The sequence below is a fragment of the Microcebus murinus genome, chromosome 6, assembly GCF_040939455.1.
Source record: "Microcebus murinus isolate Inina chromosome 6, M.murinus_Inina_mat1.0, whole genome shotgun sequence".
Taxonomy (NCBI): domain Eukaryota; kingdom Metazoa; phylum Chordata; class Mammalia; order Primates; family Cheirogaleidae; genus Microcebus; species Microcebus murinus.
This window is the reverse complement of record NC_134109.1, coordinates 38316283-38338448: the sequence shown is the minus strand read 5'-3', so window position 1 is coordinate 38338448 and position 22166 is coordinate 38316283. Positions and strand designations below refer to the sequence as shown.

At 44.0% G+C, this 22166-nt stretch overlaps 1 protein-coding gene and 1 long non-coding RNA gene across 2 annotated transcripts in view; one reads left to right on the top strand and one right to left on the bottom strand.

The window, feature by feature from the left end:
• PRKCH (protein kinase C eta) overlaps positions 1-22166 on the top strand; it is a 218702-nt gene that overhangs the window by 189316 nt on the left and 7220 nt on the right. The window contains exons 11-12 of the mRNA XM_012777648.2: positions 2116-2254; positions 2921-3109. Of these exons, the coding sequence (XP_012633102.1) occupies positions 2116-2254; positions 2921-3109 (328 nt within the window). The remainder of the gene's footprint in view (positions 1-2115; positions 2255-2920; positions 3110-22166) is intronic.
• LOC105878318 (uncharacterized) overlaps positions 9565-22166 on the bottom strand; it is a 38255-nt gene continuing 25653 nt past the window's right edge. Inside the window, exon 3 of the long non-coding RNA XR_001157312.3 lies at positions 9565-19904. This is a non-coding gene — a long non-coding RNA (uncharacterized LOC105878318). The remainder of the gene's footprint in view (positions 19905-22166) is intronic.

Below are 22166 nucleotides of genomic sequence, written 5' to 3'. Positions count from 1 at the left end.
GCGTGATCCGGGCTGGACAGAGACCAGCCTTTTCCCTGGGGCGGTGCAGGCCGACAGACCTTGTACTCTCAGACTGGGGATAGGAAAACAGAACCATGGGTCACCGACACAGCCCACCCCCACCGTGAACGTGAAGCCCCAGAAGAGCAGTCAGCTCCAGCCACAGTGAGAGGACACTAGGGGGACACTAGGCAGCCCAAAGCCAGGGCGACCACACACTGGCAGTTAACCACAGGTCTCCAGGTCACGCCCCATGTAACGCATAGCCTCCTCCTCGCCGATAAGCCCATGTGGTCTGCCTCTGGACGCGCTGTTTCTTTAGAGAACAAAGCGTGAACGTCTCGCCCGACAGAGGAATCTGCTGCTCGCGACCTCTCTGGGCTGCAGGGCTGGCGATGGTGTCGGCCCGTAGACCTTTCCCAGCCTGCGCAGTCACCGCCCTGCGTCTGCACAGTGCCGGGACGTGTCTGGTCACGGGAGAACCAGGTGCCAGAAGCCTGTTCTGGGGGCCGGGGGTTGTTTTACAAGCACTGCCTTCTATTTGCGGACAATTTTATCCACATGCAGTCATGTTCCTTCCCACAGTAAGGGCTTTTTACCAAATAGTTCTGCTGAAAATTCACTTCCCTCAAGCAGATTCTGCTCTTAGGAATTGAGAGAGCAATTCCTGTGTCCTGGGCTCCCATCATCTACTAGGCCTCTCATGTACCTGAGGCACACGCAAACAACCCTGCTGCTCTCACTCCTGTTTCTCCTTTGCCTGGTTAACATCCCCAAGAACCCATTGGATCTAGGACAGAAACCCAGGAGTTGTCATTTCTGTGGCTTCTCTCTGGTCTGCCTCTAAGTGGTTAGCAAGACTTGTTACTGATCTTGCTTTCACTGGAAGCTTGCCTTCCTTCCCCTTACGGACCTCTTATTTTCCATTCCATTTGTCATGTCCTGGTTCAGGTCTTAGCATCCCTTTCCTGGGCCATCTCATCTGCGCTCTGCTGATCTTTTCTCATTCAGCTGGAATCTGTTACTCCCAAAGCTTCAATGGGTCCCCTTTGCCTAATATCAAAATTCCTTACTGTGGCATTCCAGACCCTTCACAGTTTGAAGGACATAACTTTGCTCTTGAGCCCTGAGGTTTCCATGGCCCCAGCCCAGCGCTCCCACGCCCCCCACACCCCCACCCAGCGTCATGCCACCACCTGGGGCTCTCCGAGCCCACCTGCACAGCCATGCCCCGTGCCTGCTCCTGCTCCTGCACCTGCTCCATCCGCCTGCCCGTGCCTCACAACCCCCTTCTCTGCCTGGGAGACTGACTCATACTCCCAGACCCAGCTCGATTTCTGCTTCTGCTGTGAGGCTGCCCCACTCTCCTCCCACTGAAAGGAATTAATTGTTCCCGCTTATGTTTCTCTCACAGTGCTCGGTTCATATGTCCATCATACCACTTGGATCATGCAGCAATTGGTGTGTTCTCTCCCCGACCCCTCTGTGTGTGTGTGTGTGTGTGTGTGTGTGTGTGTGTGTGTGTGTGTGTATGAAACAAGTATTTCTTAAGTCTACTATGCCAGGAATAACTGTGAACCACATCAGCCTGATCTGCCTTCATGGAACTTAGAGTCTAACACTTTGTCTCCTCACTGTACTGTGAGTTCCTTATAAATGAAGGCCATCTGTGCTCTTGCTGCCTGTCGCTGTTCCTGGCACATAGCGGCCAACTGCTCCATGGATGTCCACTCAGTGAACTCTAATAGGCAGAGATGGATGCTAGAGGAGGTGGTGGCTGGGTGGATTTCTTTTGGGTACAAGGTAAATAGAAAGCATGCAAAAGTCACATTCTGCCCTCAGTTTCTGAAGGGCAGCCTGCGTTTTTATATGTGGTTATTTAATACATTCATATGGACGACCCATCATCTAGGGACCACGAGGCAAGTTCCAGGACTTGATCTAAATTTTTGTCCAGATAACTCAGAGAAGTTTGTTTCTTTTAAAGTGCGTGCAGGGAGCTCACACAACCACACGTGGCCACGCCATGGTCTGAGCACCTGTCCGGCGAGCTAGTTCCAGGTGGATGGTTTGGGGCCTGGCTGCTCTATCCCATGCTGCTCTTGTATCTTTCAGAGATCTGAAACTGGACAATGTCCTGTTGGACCATGAGGGTCACTGTAAACTGGCGGACTTCGGAATGTGCAAGGAGGGGATTTGTAATGGAGTCACCACGGCCACGTTCTGTGGCACGCCTGACTATATTGCTCCAGAGGTGAGTGCAACTGCTTCGTGCAGCTTCTGAAATCTGACCTGTCCAGTAACCCTGACCAGAAATGCCACCAGCTGCTTTTGTGTATACTGTAGCTTTTGGGCAGCTTTAAAAGCTGACACCTCCAGACTCATCTGTGGTTCAGCTGAAAATGTCCTAGGTCCCTCTAAATAAGAATTTGAGTTGAAAATTTTTTTGTAAACTTTGCAGTCACTTTAGGCTTTAGCCCTAAATGAAGACAAAATGTGCTCTGCTCATGGCTATTTAATTTATTTTCCTCTTTGTCTTTGCTCAATAATTTAATCCCAGCCTCGTTTAGCAGAACTAAAGAAAAGCTCTTGAATCTTTCCCATGTGAGTGAGTGAACCCATTCTCCTCTTCCTTCTACACTGATACATTTCCAGAGCTGCTTCTGTTTCAGGTCTGCACATGTCCTCACGTCGGCCTGAGCAGGTCATAAGGATTTACTCCCCTAGATGAGAAGGTGTCACTGAGTTGACCACAGGGAAAACCGACCACTCTGTAGAGATGGAATGAAACATGTGTGCAAGCCTGGGAGGCTTCATTTTTTTACTTTGATATTTCCTAATCCATCACTTTCCCTAGACTTGAAGAACACATTTGTTAATCAGATGCACGAAGCTTTCTCACACTGCCCCCTTTGCACAGATCCTCCAGGAGATGCTGTACGGGCCTGCAGTCGATTGGTGGGCGATGGGCGTGTTGCTCTATGAGATGCTCTGCGGCCACGCGCCCTTTGAGGCGGAGAATGAAGATGACCTCTTTGAGGCCATACTGAATGATGAAGTGGTCTACCCGACCTGGCTCCATGAAGATGCCACAGGGATCCTAAAATCTGTAAGTGTGGCTTGTCCAGCCAGCTCCTGACCAGCAAACCAGCTTGCTCTGTGTGCTTCTCGTGTCTTTTTTAATACCTCCCACCAATAGGCCACCAGCTCTAACTAAAATTTGTGTTCTAATCTAAAGAATCAAAGAACCAGAGTTCTCTCAGGCTGTTTTTCTCTCTCATGCAATAGTCATTCATATTTCTAGACTAATTGTAGTGGCCCTTGATAGCTTTGTTTGCCAAATATCAAGTATTTCTAGCACTCATGACTTTAGTGTAGGTGAAGTAATGCTCCCGTTCATGCATTCAGGCCACACCAGGGTGTTGTCTCAAGTGAACACCATTCCCAGTCTGCTATGACATCAGTCGTGTTTCTGTTGGCAATGTCCAAGGAGCAGGATGAAGGGGTCTTTACCTTAGTGCCAAGAGAGAATGAGGAGAGAAGAAGGGAGGTTTTCCAAACCTCTGCAGATCTCTTCTTGCCTCCATCTTATCCTTACACATGCCAGGTGCCAAGCCCAGGCTTCAGGTGCAGTGTGCTAATGTATCATGTTAAGAAAGTCTTTTTTTTGTAGGCATAGATGCTGGATGCCTTACTTTGAAGTGAGGAAGAAAAATGGATTTGACACCTTTATGTTGAAAATAAAGTACATGTAATTTGGGTCAGTTCTGTAACCACATTAGTTGAGTTCAAAAATCATGTGTTTTCACCTACTATTTGTAGAAGGGATAAAGGACAAAGATCTATTCTTCAAGTAGGGAAAAATCAGAACAATCCATTTTCTGTTGGATAGCATCTATGGGATAAGAATTACTTTCCTCAAGTTATAGGCTTTCAATAATTTGAGAGAAAAAGCTAAATTTGGGAAATATGAGATATCTTGTTGACAGAATTCCCTCTTTAAAAATCTCCGGCCTTATAATCAGTGTCATTTCGAGAACAGTTTGTATGTGGGCCACTGTGTACTGGAGCTGAAGGCGTGATTGTCCCTAAGAATTCTCCACATCACTAAAAGAGAAATAATCACAGAAATCCTTCTCAGGCTAATATTGCCAAAGTGACTCATACATGATTTATAGTTTGATTCTGAAGCTCAATTGGCAGCACCCTCCTGAAATTGAGAAAGCACTAATCTCATCTAGAAATAAAAGCAGAGTGCTTTGGGGTTCTACCAAACGTCTCCTATCTGGCATGTTTTCATAACAATTCATTTGTATATTTAGTAGAAATTTTAGACTGGGGAAACCAAGAATGTGGCTTTGTAGTTTTATAAGTAAAACAGCATAGAAAAGGGCTTGTCTTTGTGAATTTGTGCCATGAGGTTTCTTAACTTCCTGAAGGGACATGTACTCACCTAGGTTGGCCCAGCCAACCCTGATAAGGTAAACTGTGATAACACAGTCTCGGCGTGCTGCAGAACTAAGCTGATGCCTTTCCCACTTCCATGACCTGGAATCTGGCTCTCTGACTGTCAAGGCATGCCAGCCCCCATGGCCTGCAACAGCCACCATCATCACACCAATGGTTGTTCACAGCACACGCGTTCAGTCCAATTACTGTAGCTGACTTAGCATTTTTTGTATTTAGAGGAAGGACCGGACCGCAGAGTTTGTAATTCAAATGAAAATGCTAATTCAAGCCATTAAGAAATGTGCATTGTTAGCCTTGGCATATAAAGGTCCGCTATGCTTGATAACCATGAACGGTAGGAAGTAAAAGTCAGTCTGCCTCAAGAAACTTTAATGTTCTCTATTTGGAAGTTAATAATCCAGATCAGTGTTTCTCTGATAAATCTTTCATACCTTTTGAATCTAGGTCTAGTAGAAATCTTAAGAGGCCACCTCACTATTTGGGTTGGACATCACTAACATCTGCTTCTCTTTATTTTTTCCTTCACGTTTTTAGAAGTCTTCAACCTCGTTCTGGTGTTTCAGAGTCTTTGTGAGAGAGTTCTTTCCAACTAAATCTGAGGCTAGGTATCACTCCCTTAGCCAACCTTTGTAGGACAAGTACTAAGCAAGGTTAAGATTCATATAGAATTATTAAGACTGTTCCCTCCTAACCAGATAAACTCAATTACTTTAAGCTTTATCTTTTATGCAACTATAAATATTTTGGGCAACGAGCACATATGTTACCTGGTAATATTTCCCATAGTCTTTGCTCTGAGAGAAAACAATGTCTGGTGCCTAAAGAGAGTGTTATCTTCAGTGGAGACTCAGTTCTTCCTTCTCCAGTTGTTCCTTGTTCCTTTTCACTTCTGGGAAGCTGCGAATCCCTTCACTTCCCTTTATTTCAGCTCCTTTCTGATGCCAGCTGCTCCATTTGGTTTATTACATGTCATTTATCTAGCACTCATTTTCTTAAATGGCACTCCACGTGCTCTCTGGGGTGTCTTCCCCACAGCAGGGAGTGGAGCTCTTGGCTCCCAGTGCCAGGCCTGCCTCCCAGCCCTGCCACCATCCAACTGAGTGACCTTGGGGAGCCCCTACGCCCTCTGAACCTCAGTGTCCTTGCTTGTAAAATAGAGGGGAAAAGAGCCATGCCATAGACCTATTGTCAGAATTAAATGAAATATTAATGTTACAGATACACTTCCTGGGCACACAATAAGCATCTGTTTCTTCCTCCTCCAAGAAATGTGCCTTCAAAGTAACTTTCTGGAAAACATTTGAAAGTTGTCAGATAAAATTACTAAAAAAAAAAAAAAAAAAATTGCCAAAAGGATTTCTGATACAGTCTGGTACAATTTCAGCCTCCTTGCCTACACACAGGAAGTTTAAATGCTATAGATGAAGACATTCAGCTAGTGTTTGCAGAGGGCTGAAACGTATAAATGGAAGTGTGATCAAGGAAAAGAAAGAAAACAGTTCAGAGCACTCAAGGCCCAGGAGAAACGCTGAGGGGGTAAAGGGAAACACAGAGTTGGGTTGCTCAGGAAACTGCCTCCTGAGCAGAGCTGTCCAACGGCACATTCTTGGCTCCTACACTCACTGGCTGTGCGACCTTGGGCAAACGGCATAATTCTGCCATGCCTCAGTTTCCTCTCCTGTGCAGTTAGGGTATCCACCCCATGGGCTGTATGGTTGCGTGTGTGGGAGGTTTGGAGCAATGCTTGGCACAAGGTGCGTGTTCTGAAAGTGTCCTCCACCATTATCAGTGAGACTCTTTATCTCTGAAAAATTATTACTTTGTCACAATTAGGAGGAGGGTTCAAGATATCAAGTCAGGCCACACAACGCATTCAGACTGCTTTCTGTCTCTAATTGCGACTTGATTTAATTAGGCCAATATAGTTCTTTTATTGCTAGAATAGAACTTAGAGATTGTTCATTCCAACCCCGTCATTTTGGAGATGATGAAACTATTAGGTGTAGAGAAATTGTGACTCATCAAAGGCCATGCAGCATATTACTTTAACAAATATATTGGAACCTTTGTGCATTGCTGAAAAGCGTGTAAAATGCTACAGCCATTGTAGAAGGTGGCATGGTGGGCAGGCCTTCAAAAAATTAAACATAGAATTACTGTATGATCTAGCACTTCTAGTTCTGGATATAGGCCTCCAAAAATTGAAAGCAGGAATTGACACAGATATTTGTAACCACTGTTCATAGCAGCATTATTCACAGTAGCCAAAAGGTGGAGGCAACCCAAGTGTCCAACAGGTGGATAAATAAAATGTGGTAGCACACATGACAGAATATTATTCAGCCTTAAAAAGGAAGTAAATTCTGACACATGTCACAACATGGATGAACCTTGAAGGCATTGTGGTAAATGAAATAAGCCAGACACAAAAGGACAAATATTATATGATTTCACTAATATGAGGTCCTTAAACTGGTCAATTTATAGAGATAGAAAGTAGAATGGTAGTCACCAGGGGCTGAGGGAAGGTGGGAAGGAAACGTCAGTGTTCAATGGGTATGGAGGTTCAGTTTTGGAAGATGGAAAGGTTCTGGAGATGGATAAGGTGATGGTTGTACAGCAGTGTGAATGCACTGAATGCCCCGTACTGTACACTGAAATGGTTAAAATGATAAATCTTACATATATTTTGCCACAGTAAAAAAAAGCAGAGGGAGGAATAATACAGGATCAGATTCCAAATTTTCCTGACTTCTAGTTCAAGGTTCTAAGAGGGATTACATCTGGCCATTCCCTACTTTTCCTACTTTCTATTAATAAGTATATTTTTACCCTTTGAGCCCCACATTTCTAGTATCCAAAGTATTCCCTGATGCCATTCTTTTACCTGGAACATTAGCCACTGGAGGAAACTACCAGCATACTGTTTACTACCCACATAGCATGAATCTCTCACCTATTTAACTTTCAATAAAGTAAGATATAATGTTTATGATAATAAGCAGTTATTGTGTTGTTTAAATATTATGCATTTGAATAATGCCATAATGTCAGAAGTAATTATTCCTCTGTTGACCTGAGAAGAACATCTGTAATTCTGCAAGGAGAAGCCAATATATTAGGAAATCAAAATCCATGTTCAGTTCAGCTCAGTAAATACTTGTCAGGTGTCTTCCTTTGCTTGTGCTGTGTAGAGGACTGGGAATGCAGGATGAAAGGACATGGCCTTCTGCTGCTGCTTACAGACTAGTAGGAATGAGAACATGAATACTTAGCACACTGCCATGGAGCAATGATTTTTCTCAGGGCTTCTTTCTTTGGGGGTAAGGACAAGGGAATGTGACATAAGGACAGGACAAAGGAAGTGGCATTTAAACTGGGTGCTAAGGGATAAATAAGGATTCAGTGGGATAGACAAGAGGGAGAAGGGTGTTCTAGGCAGAGGAAATAATTTGTGCAAACCCTCAGAGGCAGCAAGTAGCATGCATGTTCCAAGAGCTACAGTTCTTAGCTCTACACCGTTGGAGTGTTAGGTGCAGGGGGTAATAATGAAAGATGAGTTTATGGCATCCATTTTGATGGGCCAGGGAGACAATCAGAAAGTGGCATATACTTGGTAGTTGATCATTTGGGTCTGTAACCCATGATAGAGGCTTGGGCGTTATTGCTGTGAGCCGTGAGAAGAGATGTTGACTAGAGGGAGGGTGAAGAGTAAAAAGAGAATGGAGGATGGGGTGAGACCTGGGGCAGTGGAAGAAGATTCAGTGGGAAAGCTAAGAAGAAATGGCTTCAGGTTGTAGAAACATCTAAATCCAAAATATGTCTATTAGTTTTACTTCCAGTGAAATAGACCAGTGGTTATACAATGTGATTTACTAGGACACTGATGGGGGGTGAGCAGGGGCAGAGCAAGATGACCAAATAGAAACCTCCAGCAATTGTCCCTCTGCACAGACACCTAATTCAACAACTATCCATGCAAGCAAGCACTTTCAGAAGAACCAGAAATCAGGTGAGCAATCACAGTACCTGGCTTTAACATTATATCAAGGAAAGAGGCACTAAAGAGGGCAGAAAAGACAGTCTTGCATTGCCTATGCCACCCCTGCCCTCCCTGGCAGTGCCCCACCAGCACCCGAGTGGAGAGAGAATGTGTGCCCGGGGAAGGGAGAGCAAAGTGATTGTGGGGCTGTGAATTGAAACTCAGGGCCGCCCTGGCACAGGGAAGCACAGCACAGAGCAGAAGCTTCCTGGTGCCCAGGAGGGATCATTTTGACCAGCCAGAGTTCTGGCTAGACCCAGCACCAGCAACAAAGAGCAGCCTGGGGCCTGGACTAAATTCGTTAGGCAGTCAGGCCATAAGGGCTGCAGTCCTTGGGCAATTCCTGTGCCTGTGCTGGCTCAGAGCCCGTGGACTTGGGGTACACATGACCCAGTGAGACACCAACAGCTGTGACCAAGCCAGTGCCTGTGTCACTCCTCCTCCAACTACAGACAGTGCAGCTCAGGAAAAGTCTTCTTCTATTTGAGAAGAGGAAAGAGCTCAGAGGACCTTGTTTTGTAACTTGGGCACCAGGTCAGCCACAGTAAAATAAAGTACCAAGCCCCTGAGTCTAGGCCTCAGTTCCTGGATGGCATTTCTGGACCCACCCTAGGCCAGAAGGAAACACGCTGCCCTGAGGAGACAGTCCTGCCAGGATTCGCCGTCTGCTGACTGAAGAACCCTTGGACTTTGAGTCAGCATCAGAGGTCGCCAGGCAACAGTCACAACTGGCTTTGGGTGACACTCGGCTGGCTTCAGGGGTGACCTGCCTCTGGAGGCCATGAGGAAGTGCCCATGTCACTCTTCCCCCAACTCCAGCAGCCCAGCTCAGAGAGTGAAGGAAAAAGTGAGAAATTTTACTGGTAATCCAGGGAATTCTCTTGTGTCATACTCAAGCTCACCAAGGAGGTACCCCCAGGAATCTGAATATCTGGAAAATAACCTTATGGTTCATTTCGAAAAATAAGAACAAAACAAATCTAAAATTAGGAGAAAAAAAGAAATAATGAAGATCAGAGCAGAAATAAATGAAATTGAAAGCAAAAAGACAATATAAAAGCTCAATGAAAAAAAAGTTCTTTGAAAAGATAAAACAGACATACTTTTAGTTAAACTAAGATAAAAAGAGAGAAGACATAAATAAATAAAATGAGAGATGAAAAAGGAGCCATTACAACTGATACTGCAGAAATCCAAAGGATCACTAGGGACTACTATTAGCAACTATATGCCAATAAATTGGAAAACCCAGAAGAAATGGATAAATTCCTAGATGCATGCAACCTACCAAGATTTAAATAGGAAGAAATCCCAAACCTGAATAAACCAATAATAAGTAACTAGATAGAAGCAGTAATAAAAAGTTGCCCATCAAAGAAAAGCCTAGGACCCAGTGGCTTCACTGCTGATATCTACCAAGCATTCAAAGAACTAACACCAATCCTACCTAATCTATTCCAAAAAAATCAAAGAGGAGGGGATACTCCCAAACTTATTCTATGAGACCTAAATCACCCTGACAACAAAACCAGACAAAAACACAACAAAATAACTATACACCAATATTGCTAATGAACATAGATGAAAAAATCCCCAACAAAATACTAGCAAACCAAATTCAACAACACATTCAAAAGATTGTTTATCATAATCAAGTAGGATTCATCCCAGGGATGCAACGATGCTTCAACATATGCAAATCAATCATATCAACAGAATGAAGGACAAAAACCAATGATCATTTCAATTGATGCTGAAAAAGCGTTTGATAAAATTCAACATCCGTTCATGATAAAAACTCTCAAAAAGCTTGGTGAAGAAGGAACTTACCTCAACATGGTAAAAGCCATATATGACAGACCCATAGGTAGTGTCATACTGAATAGGGAAAAACTGCAAACCTTTCCTCTAAAATTTAAACAAAACAAGGATGCCCAGTCTTACCACTATTATTTAACATAGTACTAGAAAGGAAAAAGTCAAATTATCCTTGTTTGCAGATGATATGAGCTTATATCTAGAGAAACCCAAAAACTCCACCCAAAAACTATTAGAACTGATAAATTCAGTAAGTTTTCAGGATACAAATCAACATTAAAAAAATAAGTAGCATTTCCATATGCCAACAGTAAATAATATGAAAAAGGAATCAAGAAAATATCCTGTTTACAATAGCTACAAACAAAATAAAATACCAAGGAATAAACTGAACCAAACAAATGAAAGATCTCTATAATGAAAACTATAAAACATTGATGAAAGAAGTTGAAGAGGACACCAAAAAAGGGAAAGATAGTCCATGCTCCTGGATTAGAAGAAGAAATATTGTTAAAATGTCCATACTACTGAAAGCAATCTACAGATTCAATGCAATCCCCATCAAAATAACACAGAGCTGTAGTAATGAAAACAGCATTGTACTGGCATAAAAGCAGACACATAGACTAATGGAACAGAACAGAGAACCCAGAAATAAATCCACACATCTATTGTGAACTTGTCTTTGACAAAGGTGCCAAGAATATACAGTGGGGAAAGGACAGTCTCTTCAATAAATGGTGCTGAGAAAACTGGATATCCATATGCAGAAGAATGAAACTAGACCCTTATGCCTTGCCATATAAAAAATCCAGTCAAAAGAGATAAAAGGTTTAAATCTAAGACTCGAAACTATGAAACTACTAGAAGAAAACATTGGGGACATACTTCCGGACATTGGTCTGGGCAAGAACTTCTTGAGTAATACCCGCAAAGCACAGGCAACAAAAGCAAAATTGGATAAATGGGATCACACAAGCTAAAAGGCTTCTACACAGCAAAGCTTCTAATCAACAAAGTGAAGAGAGAACCCATCTCTCCCATCGGAATGGGAGAAAATATTTGCAGACTACCCATCTGACAAGTGATTAAGAACTAGAATATTCAAGGAACTTCATCAGTTCAATATGAAAAAATAAAATAATCCAATTTAAAAATGGGCAAAGTATCTGAATAGGCATTTCTCAACAGAAGACATATTCCAAGCTTGCATAGTTGTTTAAAAGAAAGAGAGAAATACACAGATGGCCAACAGGTATATGAAAAAATGCCCAGCATCATTAGTCATCAGAGAAATGCAGATCAAAACTACAATGAGATATTATCTCACCACCCTGCTAAAATGGCTTTTATTTTAAAAAAATGGTGGCAACGATGTGGAAAAAGGAGAACCCTCATTCACTGTTGGTGGGAATGTAAATTAGTATAGAGAATAGTATGGAGGTTCCTCAAAAAACCAAAAATAGACTACCATGTGATCCAGCAATCTTACTGCTGGGTATATTTCCAAAGCATGGGAATTCAGTATATTGAATTGCACTCCCATGTTTATTGCAACAGTATTCACAATAGCCAAGGTATGGAATCAGCCTAAGTGTCTGTCAGTGGACAAATGGATAAAGAAATTATGCCACAGTGAAATATTATATAGCCACAAAAAAGAATAAAATTCTGCCATTTGCAACAACAGATGGAACTGGAGAACATTATGTTAAGTGAAATAAGCTAAGCAAGGAAAGACAAATCTCACATGTTCTCCCTCATATGTGAGAGCTAAATATTAAAAACAATTCATCTCATGGAAACAGAGAGTAGAATGATGGTTACCAGAGACTGAGAAGGGTAGCGAAGAGGCAGGCATAAATTGGGGATGGTTAATGTGTGCAAAAATATAGTTAGAAAATTATGTAGAATAAACATTTTATTACACAACAAAGTGAATATAATCAATGCTAAGGTAGGATATACTTTAAAATAACTAAAAGAGTAGAAGTGGAATGTTCCTAACACAAAGAAACGTTAAATGTTTGAGGTGATGGATATCCTAATTACTCTGATTTGATTAATTCACCTTGTATGCCTATATCAAAACATCACATGTACCCTATTAATATGTACATCTATTATGGGCAGGGCATGGTGGCTCACACCTATAATTCTAGCAGTCTGGGCTGCTGAGGTAGGAGGATTGCTTGAGGCCAGGAGTTTGAGACCAGCCTGACCAAGAGCAAGACTCCATCTCCACAAAAAAATAGAAAAGTTAGCCAGGTGTGGTGACAAATGCCTGTACTCTTGGCTGCTTTTATGAGGCTGAGGCAGGAGAATTGCTCGAGCCCAGGAGTTTGAGTTTGCAGTGAGCTATGATCAAGCCACTGTACTCTAGCCCCAGCGACAGAGTAAGACTCTGTCTCAAAAGAAAAAACAAGATATACAACTAATTGGTACTCATAACAATTTAAAAAAGAAAAGAAAGTGATGCTTCAGTAACTTTTGAGTAGTGCTGGCTAGGTGGGAGTACGCATTCCTAGGTCAGATAAGCTAAGGCTTAGGCAATGAATCATGTTAGGAGTTAGAGAAGAGACATTTTGAAGGATTCTGAAGACGCTTTCATTTTGTTGTGCAACGCCACATAAAGGCAAACTGTGTTCCCTAACCCATACAGACTTGAGACCTTTGCCCAGAATTTTGTGACAACCTATTGTCCTTCAACACCCAAGTAAGTAGCTAAGAGTGCCCCAAAGAAGCATTTTTAACAAAAGAGACAAGAGAAGAAGAGAGTTCTCATTGGTGGACACTGCCATCAGGTATTCTGGGAACTTGGTGACCACTAGAGTTCCTAATGTTGGATGGTTGACTACATTGGATGGTGTCTTGCATAGTTCTGAAAACAATAGGGAGGTGTCGTGGCCTGTTTACAGGATGGAGGATGAACACAGAATATAAAACACAAACGCACAGAACACAAAGAAACACGCAGACACACATACAAACGGTTGACTCGAGTACTAATACACCGGGTCCGTTTTATTTTTATACTCTAAAAGATTAAAGTTAGTTCCTTGTACGTAAGCACCCAGGCGTGGCAGCCATAGCCATAAATTCCGGAAAGCGTAGCCTTAGGGAAGCAGATATCCCCTGACTCAGAATTTCAAGGTGGTTGCTCTAGACACTAAGCATAGATAAAGGACCGAGATTAGCAAGGATGGGCAAGGTGAGCCACAGGCAGCATATCTCATCCCCAGCTTCTCTTAGGGTGACCCCCTAATATCTTCGGCTGAACCCCGGCAACTGTGCCTGACTTAGGTCGCCCCTCCCTTGAGGGGTCTTACCCGTCATTGACTAACCAGCCATCTTATGGGGTGTACGCAGCAATCACAGGAACAATATGTTTATCGTGTGGCCTCCAGACCCCCAATGCCGTGGGGTGGGGCCGCTCTTGCTATTCCCAGCTCAGGTCCTTTGTTATGCCTCTAGGCAACACCTTTGTTTATCACAGGGAGCCTGTCCGGAACAGATTATTACTTTCAAACGCTCTGGGCAGAGCACGTACATTGCTCACTAACTTTAATTCTTAAACTAGGAAAATATATGTCAGTCCCCTACAGGGAGGTCATGAGTGCTACATTTTAAACTGTAATCACTTGTCTGCCTTTAATTTCATAGAGCTTTTTTGATTATTAGTAACATAAACACAGAATTACAGGGCTGGAAGTCCTTAAAAACATTTTGTCTAAATCCCTGCTTTACAGATGAGGAAACTGAGACCCAGAGAGGTGAAGGGACTTCACATTAGAATGGAAAAGAGCACACACTAACCTTAGAGTAACAAGGCCTCATTCCACTTCTTCTACTCATTTTTAGTCTTTACCTCTGTAGCATTGTGATGGCAACACCTACAGTACCCACTTCAAATAAGGCATTGTAGATGAAAGCATTTTCAAAGTGGAATGCACAAGATATTAGTGGTGTTAACTTATGAGTAGTAATTTTACAACCCGCTTAGAGATGTCATTACTCTCATCCTCTCCTTGAGCACTTCAGCAACATCATCAGGATTAAGTCGTGCTTAATTGCACACAAGGCTGTGGTAGACTTTTGTTCCTAAGAGAATTGTATTTTGTTTCTTCAGGAGCTTTTAATTTTAACCAAAAACACATGAGTGGGGTATAAATAGCCAAATATTAATAGATATTGGCCCGTTTGTTCGTGTAACAGACTTATATCAATGCACGCAGGCATAGCAGGCATAGATTCTGCTACGTTCTGGTATTGTGCAAGCATCCAGTCATGAGGAGGGCAGGATCCTTGCCCTTGTGGAATTTATAGTCTAGTTGGGGTAGGGAAGGGGAAAGAGGTTTAAAAGGAGCAATTATACAATAACTATATACTTAAAATTTAATAAGAAGAAAGTCCAAGTTGCTTTGAAAGCATGGAACAGGCAGATCTAACCTGCTCTGGGCCATCAGAGGAGATGTCATTTAAGGTGAGAATAAAGGCTGAAGGGAAATTAAGCTTGGAAGTATGCAAAGGTCTTGCTTAAGGTGTGGTCCATTTGAGTAACTCCATGGCAGGCTGGCTGTGGTGTCATGAGCCAAAAGGGTGAAGCAGTGGTGGGTGAAGATGAGGCTAAAGAGCTGGAAAGACAGCACAGGCCACCAGAAGGAGTTTGTACTTTATCTGAAGTGCCAGGGTAAGTCCTTGAAGGATTTCAAGCAAGCATGAGCAATAAAATCGCTATTTCATGTTTAAAAAAATCACTCTGTATAAAGAGTAGACCAACAAACTGAAGTATTCACCAATGGAATGGTTGCTGGGATTTCTTTCCAAATAATCCAGGAGTTGGGGGAGGGAACAAATGAAACAAGACTGGGCATGTGTCAGTAACTGTCAGGGCTGAGTGCTGGGTACATAGGGTCCATTTAACTATCCTCTCTAAAATTTCCACAGTAAAAAAATTTTACAAGCCAACATGTGAATGGGTATCTTACACAAGCTCAGCATGTGTGTAGGAAGAAACATTTCTAGCCTATGTAGAAAAAGTGAACTCCACTTTCATGAACGAAGGGAAATGGTTTACAATACAAATGTATGGAAGGAGCAAATGATGTGATCCACATACAAGCTTCTCTGTGGGTCCCAGCTACTTCCTTTGAGTCCGAGTAAGAGTCTCCCATTCCTGGCCTGGCCATCTACATCACTCTGATCATTTTCATGATACAGACAAAATTAACCAGTGGTTTTTAACATACTAATTTCTTCAGCATCCCTGAAGAGTTTCTATGCCTCCTCAAGAAATGTCCCTCAACCCCCAAGTCAGTAGCTAAGAGTACCCCAAAGAAGCAGTTTTAACAAAAGAGACCAGAGAAGAACAGAGTCCTCACTGGTGGACACTGCCGCAGGCTGCTGCCTTGGGACCCTGTGGGGTCCTTTTCTGGCGGGCTGGGTCTTCCCTTTCCACCAGAGAGGCAGGAAGAGCCAGGATCTCCAGGCCAGCGCTTCCCACCCCTCTCGCCACCCTCTCGGTGTGGCGGGCCATCTTTGCATGGCTTCCGGAGATTTCCCAGTGATCTTTCTTGTTTTAATATATGCTCAGAACTGTTGCTCAAATTAGTGTCTACTGGGTATTTTAGTTGCCTTCTTTTTTCTTTCAAAAGAAAAAGCTTTTTGAATTCCCTCTTTTAAAATGGAAGGTATTATGGTCTATATCTGTGGAAACTGTCTAGACACGCATTTATATAACGTGTGCCGTGGAGGTATAGATGTAAGAGACCTCAGGGCTTCATCTGGTGTGACGGTGTCACTGAGCCCCTGAAGTAGGGGTGGGGGTGGGGGCGTGTCCTTGACCAGCATTTCTCTGAGACTGTGGTTGGCTGGGTAGGCTCCAAGATCCCCTGACCTCTGACTGTCCTGCACTGGCCCTTCCCATTGTCACCTTTGCCACTCCCCGCTCCACCCCTGCCACCGCCATGATTATGGACTTTTGAGTTGTGTGTGGCTGTCTAAAAATCTCATACAGACATAAGTAGAGGACAAAGAAAGGACTTGCTTGTGAGAACATTTCCCATGGAGCACAGGGTCAGGGGACAGAGGGGTGGTTAGAGCACATGTGTAGCTCTTAGCCCAGGACTTCTACATAAAAAATTCCCAAATCATTAACCAATGATCCTTACAACTAAAAATAACTATTGCGTGCACCCAAAAAAAGACCCATTTTTCTTGTTTCCCCTTTTGTCTTATCCTCTCTTTCAACATTAAAAACTCACATGTGGGTGCTCCAGGAGCAGACAGCCCCTCCCCCCCAGCTCTGATGGAATAGATTATTAGGAACTGGCATATCCTCAGAAGTTAACACAAAAAAGATCCATGAAGATACACACATTTGTGTAAGGAATAGTTACAGGCTTTCCAGATCCCCGGCCTTAAATACGGTTATTTTTTACATTTTTTTCAACTTGGTTTGATAATAAACATGTTCTGTTGTCACCATGTTACCTAGTTTTTTAGGTTGGCACCAAATTATCCCAAAATGCTGATAATCATGACACAAAAGAAAATACATAATTTTCTTAGGGCTTCTGAGGTTCCGCTGAGTTTTTTGTCGAAGTCCGGAAACGTGCAGGGAGGTCCTAGGGCCGACAGACAGCCCTGCCTCAGACGTCGGTGCTCCTTTGCTGAGTCACCTCCGGCGAGAAATCACGTGGCTCAGTGCTGACTCAGGTGAAGTCAACAGCCTTGTCTGTACCTCACACAGGTGGCTGGCTTAAATAAGTGCTGAAAGGAGTTTGGTGCATTTTCCTGAGTCACCCTTGTCGGTTCTGGAGGCATTATAAACTTGGCATCAGAAGGAAATCATAAAGTGCTTTTGTTCCTGAGCTTTACAGAAATCAAAGTGTGTGTATGCGTGTGGGTTTGTCTGTCACCCAGCCCATCGGATTGCATCATTGTGCATTGTCCGCAGGAGTCCTGCTCGCCTCGGCCCACAAAGGAGGGGGCACGGTTAATGCAGGGAGTGTGCCCCACATCTGTCACCAGGCAGTTGGTTCGAGGGGCATTGGCTGTCACCTCTCCATTTCCCTGCTCCCCTAGTTGGAATGCTCAAGGGAGTGGCCAAAAGGTGGTCAGCCAGGAGAAGGCCGAGGAAGAGGAGGAAAAAAGGGGGCCAGAGCAATGCAGAGGCTCCAACTCCAGATCATTGGAGCCAGTTTTTCAAAGACTGCTATGGCGGAAGTCCAAAAAAAAGTTATCAAAAGATCCTTTAGTAAGAGGGGTGGTTAGCATGCAGCCTGGCAGTCCTTTGCTGGGACTAGAATTCCCATATGAGGAAATGGAGCTGCCCCACAAGCTCCTGACTGAAACCCCTAGTGAGGTTAACACCCTTCAGAAATGAACCATTTACTCACAGATCAAGGCTGGTGTCTGCAGAAAATGGAAAATCACTGATCTTCCCAAAGACTTTGGCTTTTTTTTTTAAGATCATAGAATTATTGTTCTCAACTTCCTTCCCCCTCATTAGATTTTAAATTTCCTAAGAATGGAGGTCCTAACATTTTATTTGTAGGTAGTGGTATGAAGGATTTTTTTTTCTTTTTTTAATGCAGTACTAATACCATATGTCTCTTTAATCTCCATCTCAGCAAAAAAGGATAAAGATGTCAAAGCTTTTGTAAAGTTAGCATGGAAACTTTTCCTATGCGGAAAGTTTGCTAACCAATGTCTATGGGTCAGAAAAGCTTTTTGTTTTAAATTAGAAAACCTCTCTTGTGAACAAAAGTGGTATACTTGGTTTTTTCTTTGTTCTTGCAAACTATCAAAGATCGATAACTTTTAAAGGTTGAGCATTAGGTTTGGTTTATATACCAAAGATAACATGTGTCCAACATAAAGGAAGGTATTGGCTTGGAGTTTCTTCAGAAGGAAATAAAGGACATTGAATAGTGTGCCTCTGGACAGTCTGTCTTTAGCACTCACTTCTATTCAGTGGCTACATTTAGGGGATAATACCTAGAAAGAAGTTGTTTTTGTAGCTTGGGCATGTGGATAGACCTTCCTTTTCCTTTAATTGGAAATCATTGGACAGTAATGAAATCTGCCCCATCAGTCAGAGCTGCTTAGGCTGGTTTGCCAGGAGTAAAAGCACATTGGCTAACAACATTGGTGTTGGCACAAGTGCATGACCTTGGGTTTCTATCTCTGAGGCTCGCCTGTGACCTTTACCTATTTTTAACCAACATTGTCACATGACCTGCACGAAGCTACTGAGATGGCTTGGGATTCAGGGGAAGCAATGATGGTTATGAAACACAGGAAAGGCAGAGTGTTGGGAGCATTGAGAAGGAATTGAGCATATGCCCATGCAAAGGCTTCTGGATTCCAATCACAGGATGGAAAATACAGCCTGCAAACCCAGTATGGATTTTAACCGTGGGGTTTTAGCACCACTTCTGCCCTGCTGCAGGAACTGAAACACCACAGGGCATTTACTGTACTGAGTTTCACCAGGGGGAAGTGAAGTGCACTGCGTGGGGTGTCTCTGGAGACATCTCACAGGATGTTCTGATGTGGGTCAGTTAAGGCACAGGCCCGCTGGTGTTTTCGAATACCCCACATACTCACATGCCCACTCCTTCGATATAACTAGCTCAGGGAGATCAATGTGAGCAAGTTTTATATTACTTTATTTTTTATAAGGAAAAGTCCTTTTCAGACCCAAGGAGAGTGTGGCTTCTGTGGCCGAGGGAGATGTAGTCATCTTCAAAAGGTCAGCTTTTTTCTCTTGAGAAGAAAGAAAGGATACGATGATGACTCTTGACGACGTGGGCATAGACTGTGGGGGGACACTGGTGTCACCGCCCAGCTGACCCAGACAGGTCAGTCAGGTTCTGCTTCAAGTGTTCTTGGCCAAACAGTCCTGTTCCTCCCAAGAAGGCCCCTTCCATCACTGATAGTCCTTAAAAAGACTTTTTTGTTTTAATTTTTCTTATGATACACTTTATACATCTCCTTTAACTTAAACTCCCTGGACTTATTATTTCTCCCATTTGGAGCTGCCCCATCCCTCTCTGGCTGACAGACAGCTCTTCAGGTATTTGAAAATGTTACCAGTGTCCTATCTTTTCTTCTCCAATGCGAAGACCCTCCGTTGTTTGAGGTAAAACCAGGTGGTCTGGCTGAAGGACGCCTCGGGCTCTTTCTAAGTCTGGGGCTTTTCTCTCTCTTCTCGTAGCACCTGCCCTGCACACGCTTCTTGGCCACTCTCCCTCTGCAGAATGGGAGGAAGGAGTCACGTGGGCCAGCAGAGGAAGTGCAGTGTCAGTGCACACACAGTGCTGTGGACTCTCACCCCGGTGAAGTCCTGAGTGTCACACCAGGATTCCTCCTAACCTGTCAGTCCAGGGATTGTCCACACTGTTCTTTAACCCAGAATCCGAATGAGAAGAAAGGTTAGCCTCAAGGAAGCTTAGCATAGTGATCAAAGCGAAGATTTCCAGTGTCAAAACAGGAGCCCCAGCTCCACATTCCCAAACTGTGTAGCCTTGGACAGGTTACAGATGCATTAGTTCCTCAGTTTCCTAATCTGTAAAATGAGAATAATAATCACAGTTGCTGTAAGACTTATGTAGAATGAATTTGAAACAATTTCAGTTCCCGGTACAACACAAGCACATGTAGCATACATGTGCAGTAGTGATGGCTGCCACTTACTAAGCTATAACATTTATAAAAACTGTATCATTCTTTTTTCCACTTGCTCCATTCCTGCATCTGCCTGTTTCCTACACCAGTCTGGATACCTGGCAGGGAGGTCCATCACCGTGATTGTGCAGATTACTAGTTCCAGCCCTGCCTAGTGAATTCCATGCAGACCCAATCTGAGCAAGCTAGAGCAGCTCTCCTTCTATTGGCATGTCCAGTACTCCAGAGCAGCACCATCCATATAAGAACGGTGCATGAGAAGATTACAGTTTGTTTCCCCAGAGCAAGTCAGAAAATCCCTGTGTCCCCTTTCCACCCTGCCAAGCCCCATCCCACCCCCAGTGGATCGTCATCAGCCTCATCTTAAGTTTAAATGTCTGCCTCTGCCTTCTCCTGGGAAAAGCCCTGCTGTCTCTCCCCTCCTGTGCTGCTCCATCAGCTGGCTCGCATGCCCAGCCTGTGCCCCGTTACCACTGCCCTGAGCCAGGGGTGCGGCTGGCACAGGTCGGGCCTGCCCAGCGCAGCCAGCAGGGGAGTGTGAGAGGAGGAGGTTGGTGACTGGTCTTCATAACTGGGTCAGACGCTACCCGTGCCAGCAGCGGAAGACGGATGTCCATGCCTGCAGCTCGCACACATGCTCCACTTGTCTTGCCCATTAGGCTCTGCACCCTCGGCCAGGCTGGCTGTCATGGCCGTGGGCCACACTCTATTCCTTGTCCTATGCACTTGCTCTGCTCTCAGTTCCCAGGACTCTCTTTAGAGCCATAGTTCTGAGTGTCATCTTCCCATTTAGGAGTGCGTCCTTGCAATGTTGATGCTCCCTGGTTTCCTTCCCTCTGGCTTGCCAGCACTAGCTGCCCCCTCCCTCTGCCCGGTCTTTAAAGTCTGAAATTGAATGAAAGGAGGAGGTCATTTTGTATGCTCCACAGCCAAGTCCAACTCTTAGGTAGAAAATGTAGTATTCTCTGGCTCCTGGGGGAAAAAATCTCATTAGACTAATTGTTCTATTTATGTAACTAGTCCTGTTCTTATGAACTCAGACAGATTTTGAAAGAAGAAAAAATACTTTCAGCCATTGCTTTATTTTAATGAGTTTCAAAGTACATTTGGATCCTGTTATCTCAAGGCTCATAATTACACGGGATTAGTTTAAACTCCCTCATCTAGAATATCCGACAACTCAAAAATCAACCATAGCCGCCTCAAGTGTGGCAGAGTCCCCCAGACGTGATCAGTGTCAGATCCAGAGATGCCAGATTTACAAAGCGGCTGCCCCGCTGCGCCCGTCTCCCTGCACTCAGCGTCTCCGTTCCGTTGTTGACACAGATACGATTGCACGCTAAAACCCGCATTCTTTGTGTTCTTGTTTTAAGATTGTCTTGAAAAATTGTTCTCCAAAGACCATTCCTACCACCCCATTGCTGAAGCCCAGGACTGTGAAAGCAGAGCAGGTCTTGGTTTATCTTTCCTGGCTACAAAGTGGAGTAACAGGCAGGGCCAGCTCTCCCGGAAAGGCCGACCTCGGAGTTTAGAGTCTCAGAGGCTTTCAGTCCGAGCCCCTGCCCACAGGTAGAACAGAATGGCCCGACACCCCTACACCTGGTTTGACAAGATACTAACACTGTCATTGCCTGAGGGCTTTCTTTGTGCCTGGCACCTTACATTCATTATCTCATTTACTCATTATAACCTTATGAACTACAGGAAAATCTTCATTTTATAGTTGAGGACTCTGAGGCCCAGAGAAGTTAAGAAATTTGTCCAAGGTCACACAGCTCCTCAGTGGTAGAACGAGCATACAGACACAGGTAGTCAAACTGCAGAGCCCGACCAGTTAATCTCTGAGTCCTCCATGTCAGAGAAGATCCTAGATCCTTTATATGTCTTTGCCTGGTTTACAGGAGGTTCCCAGGACATCTGCATACAAACCCCGCCTAACTCCCTCACACCCCACCTTAGAGCAGCCTTCAGGAGGGAGCATGGCTGATGGCTTTTCCCTGGAGTGTGACCTCCTCTGGAGCCTGGAGAAACTTAAGTTTCTCATTCTCAGGGCCAAGTGTGCCTCTGATTCCTCTAGCATCCTCTAGTTAAAGTCCACGCTAATGAGGGCCACAGAAGGACGGGGGGCACACAAAGTGAGGCT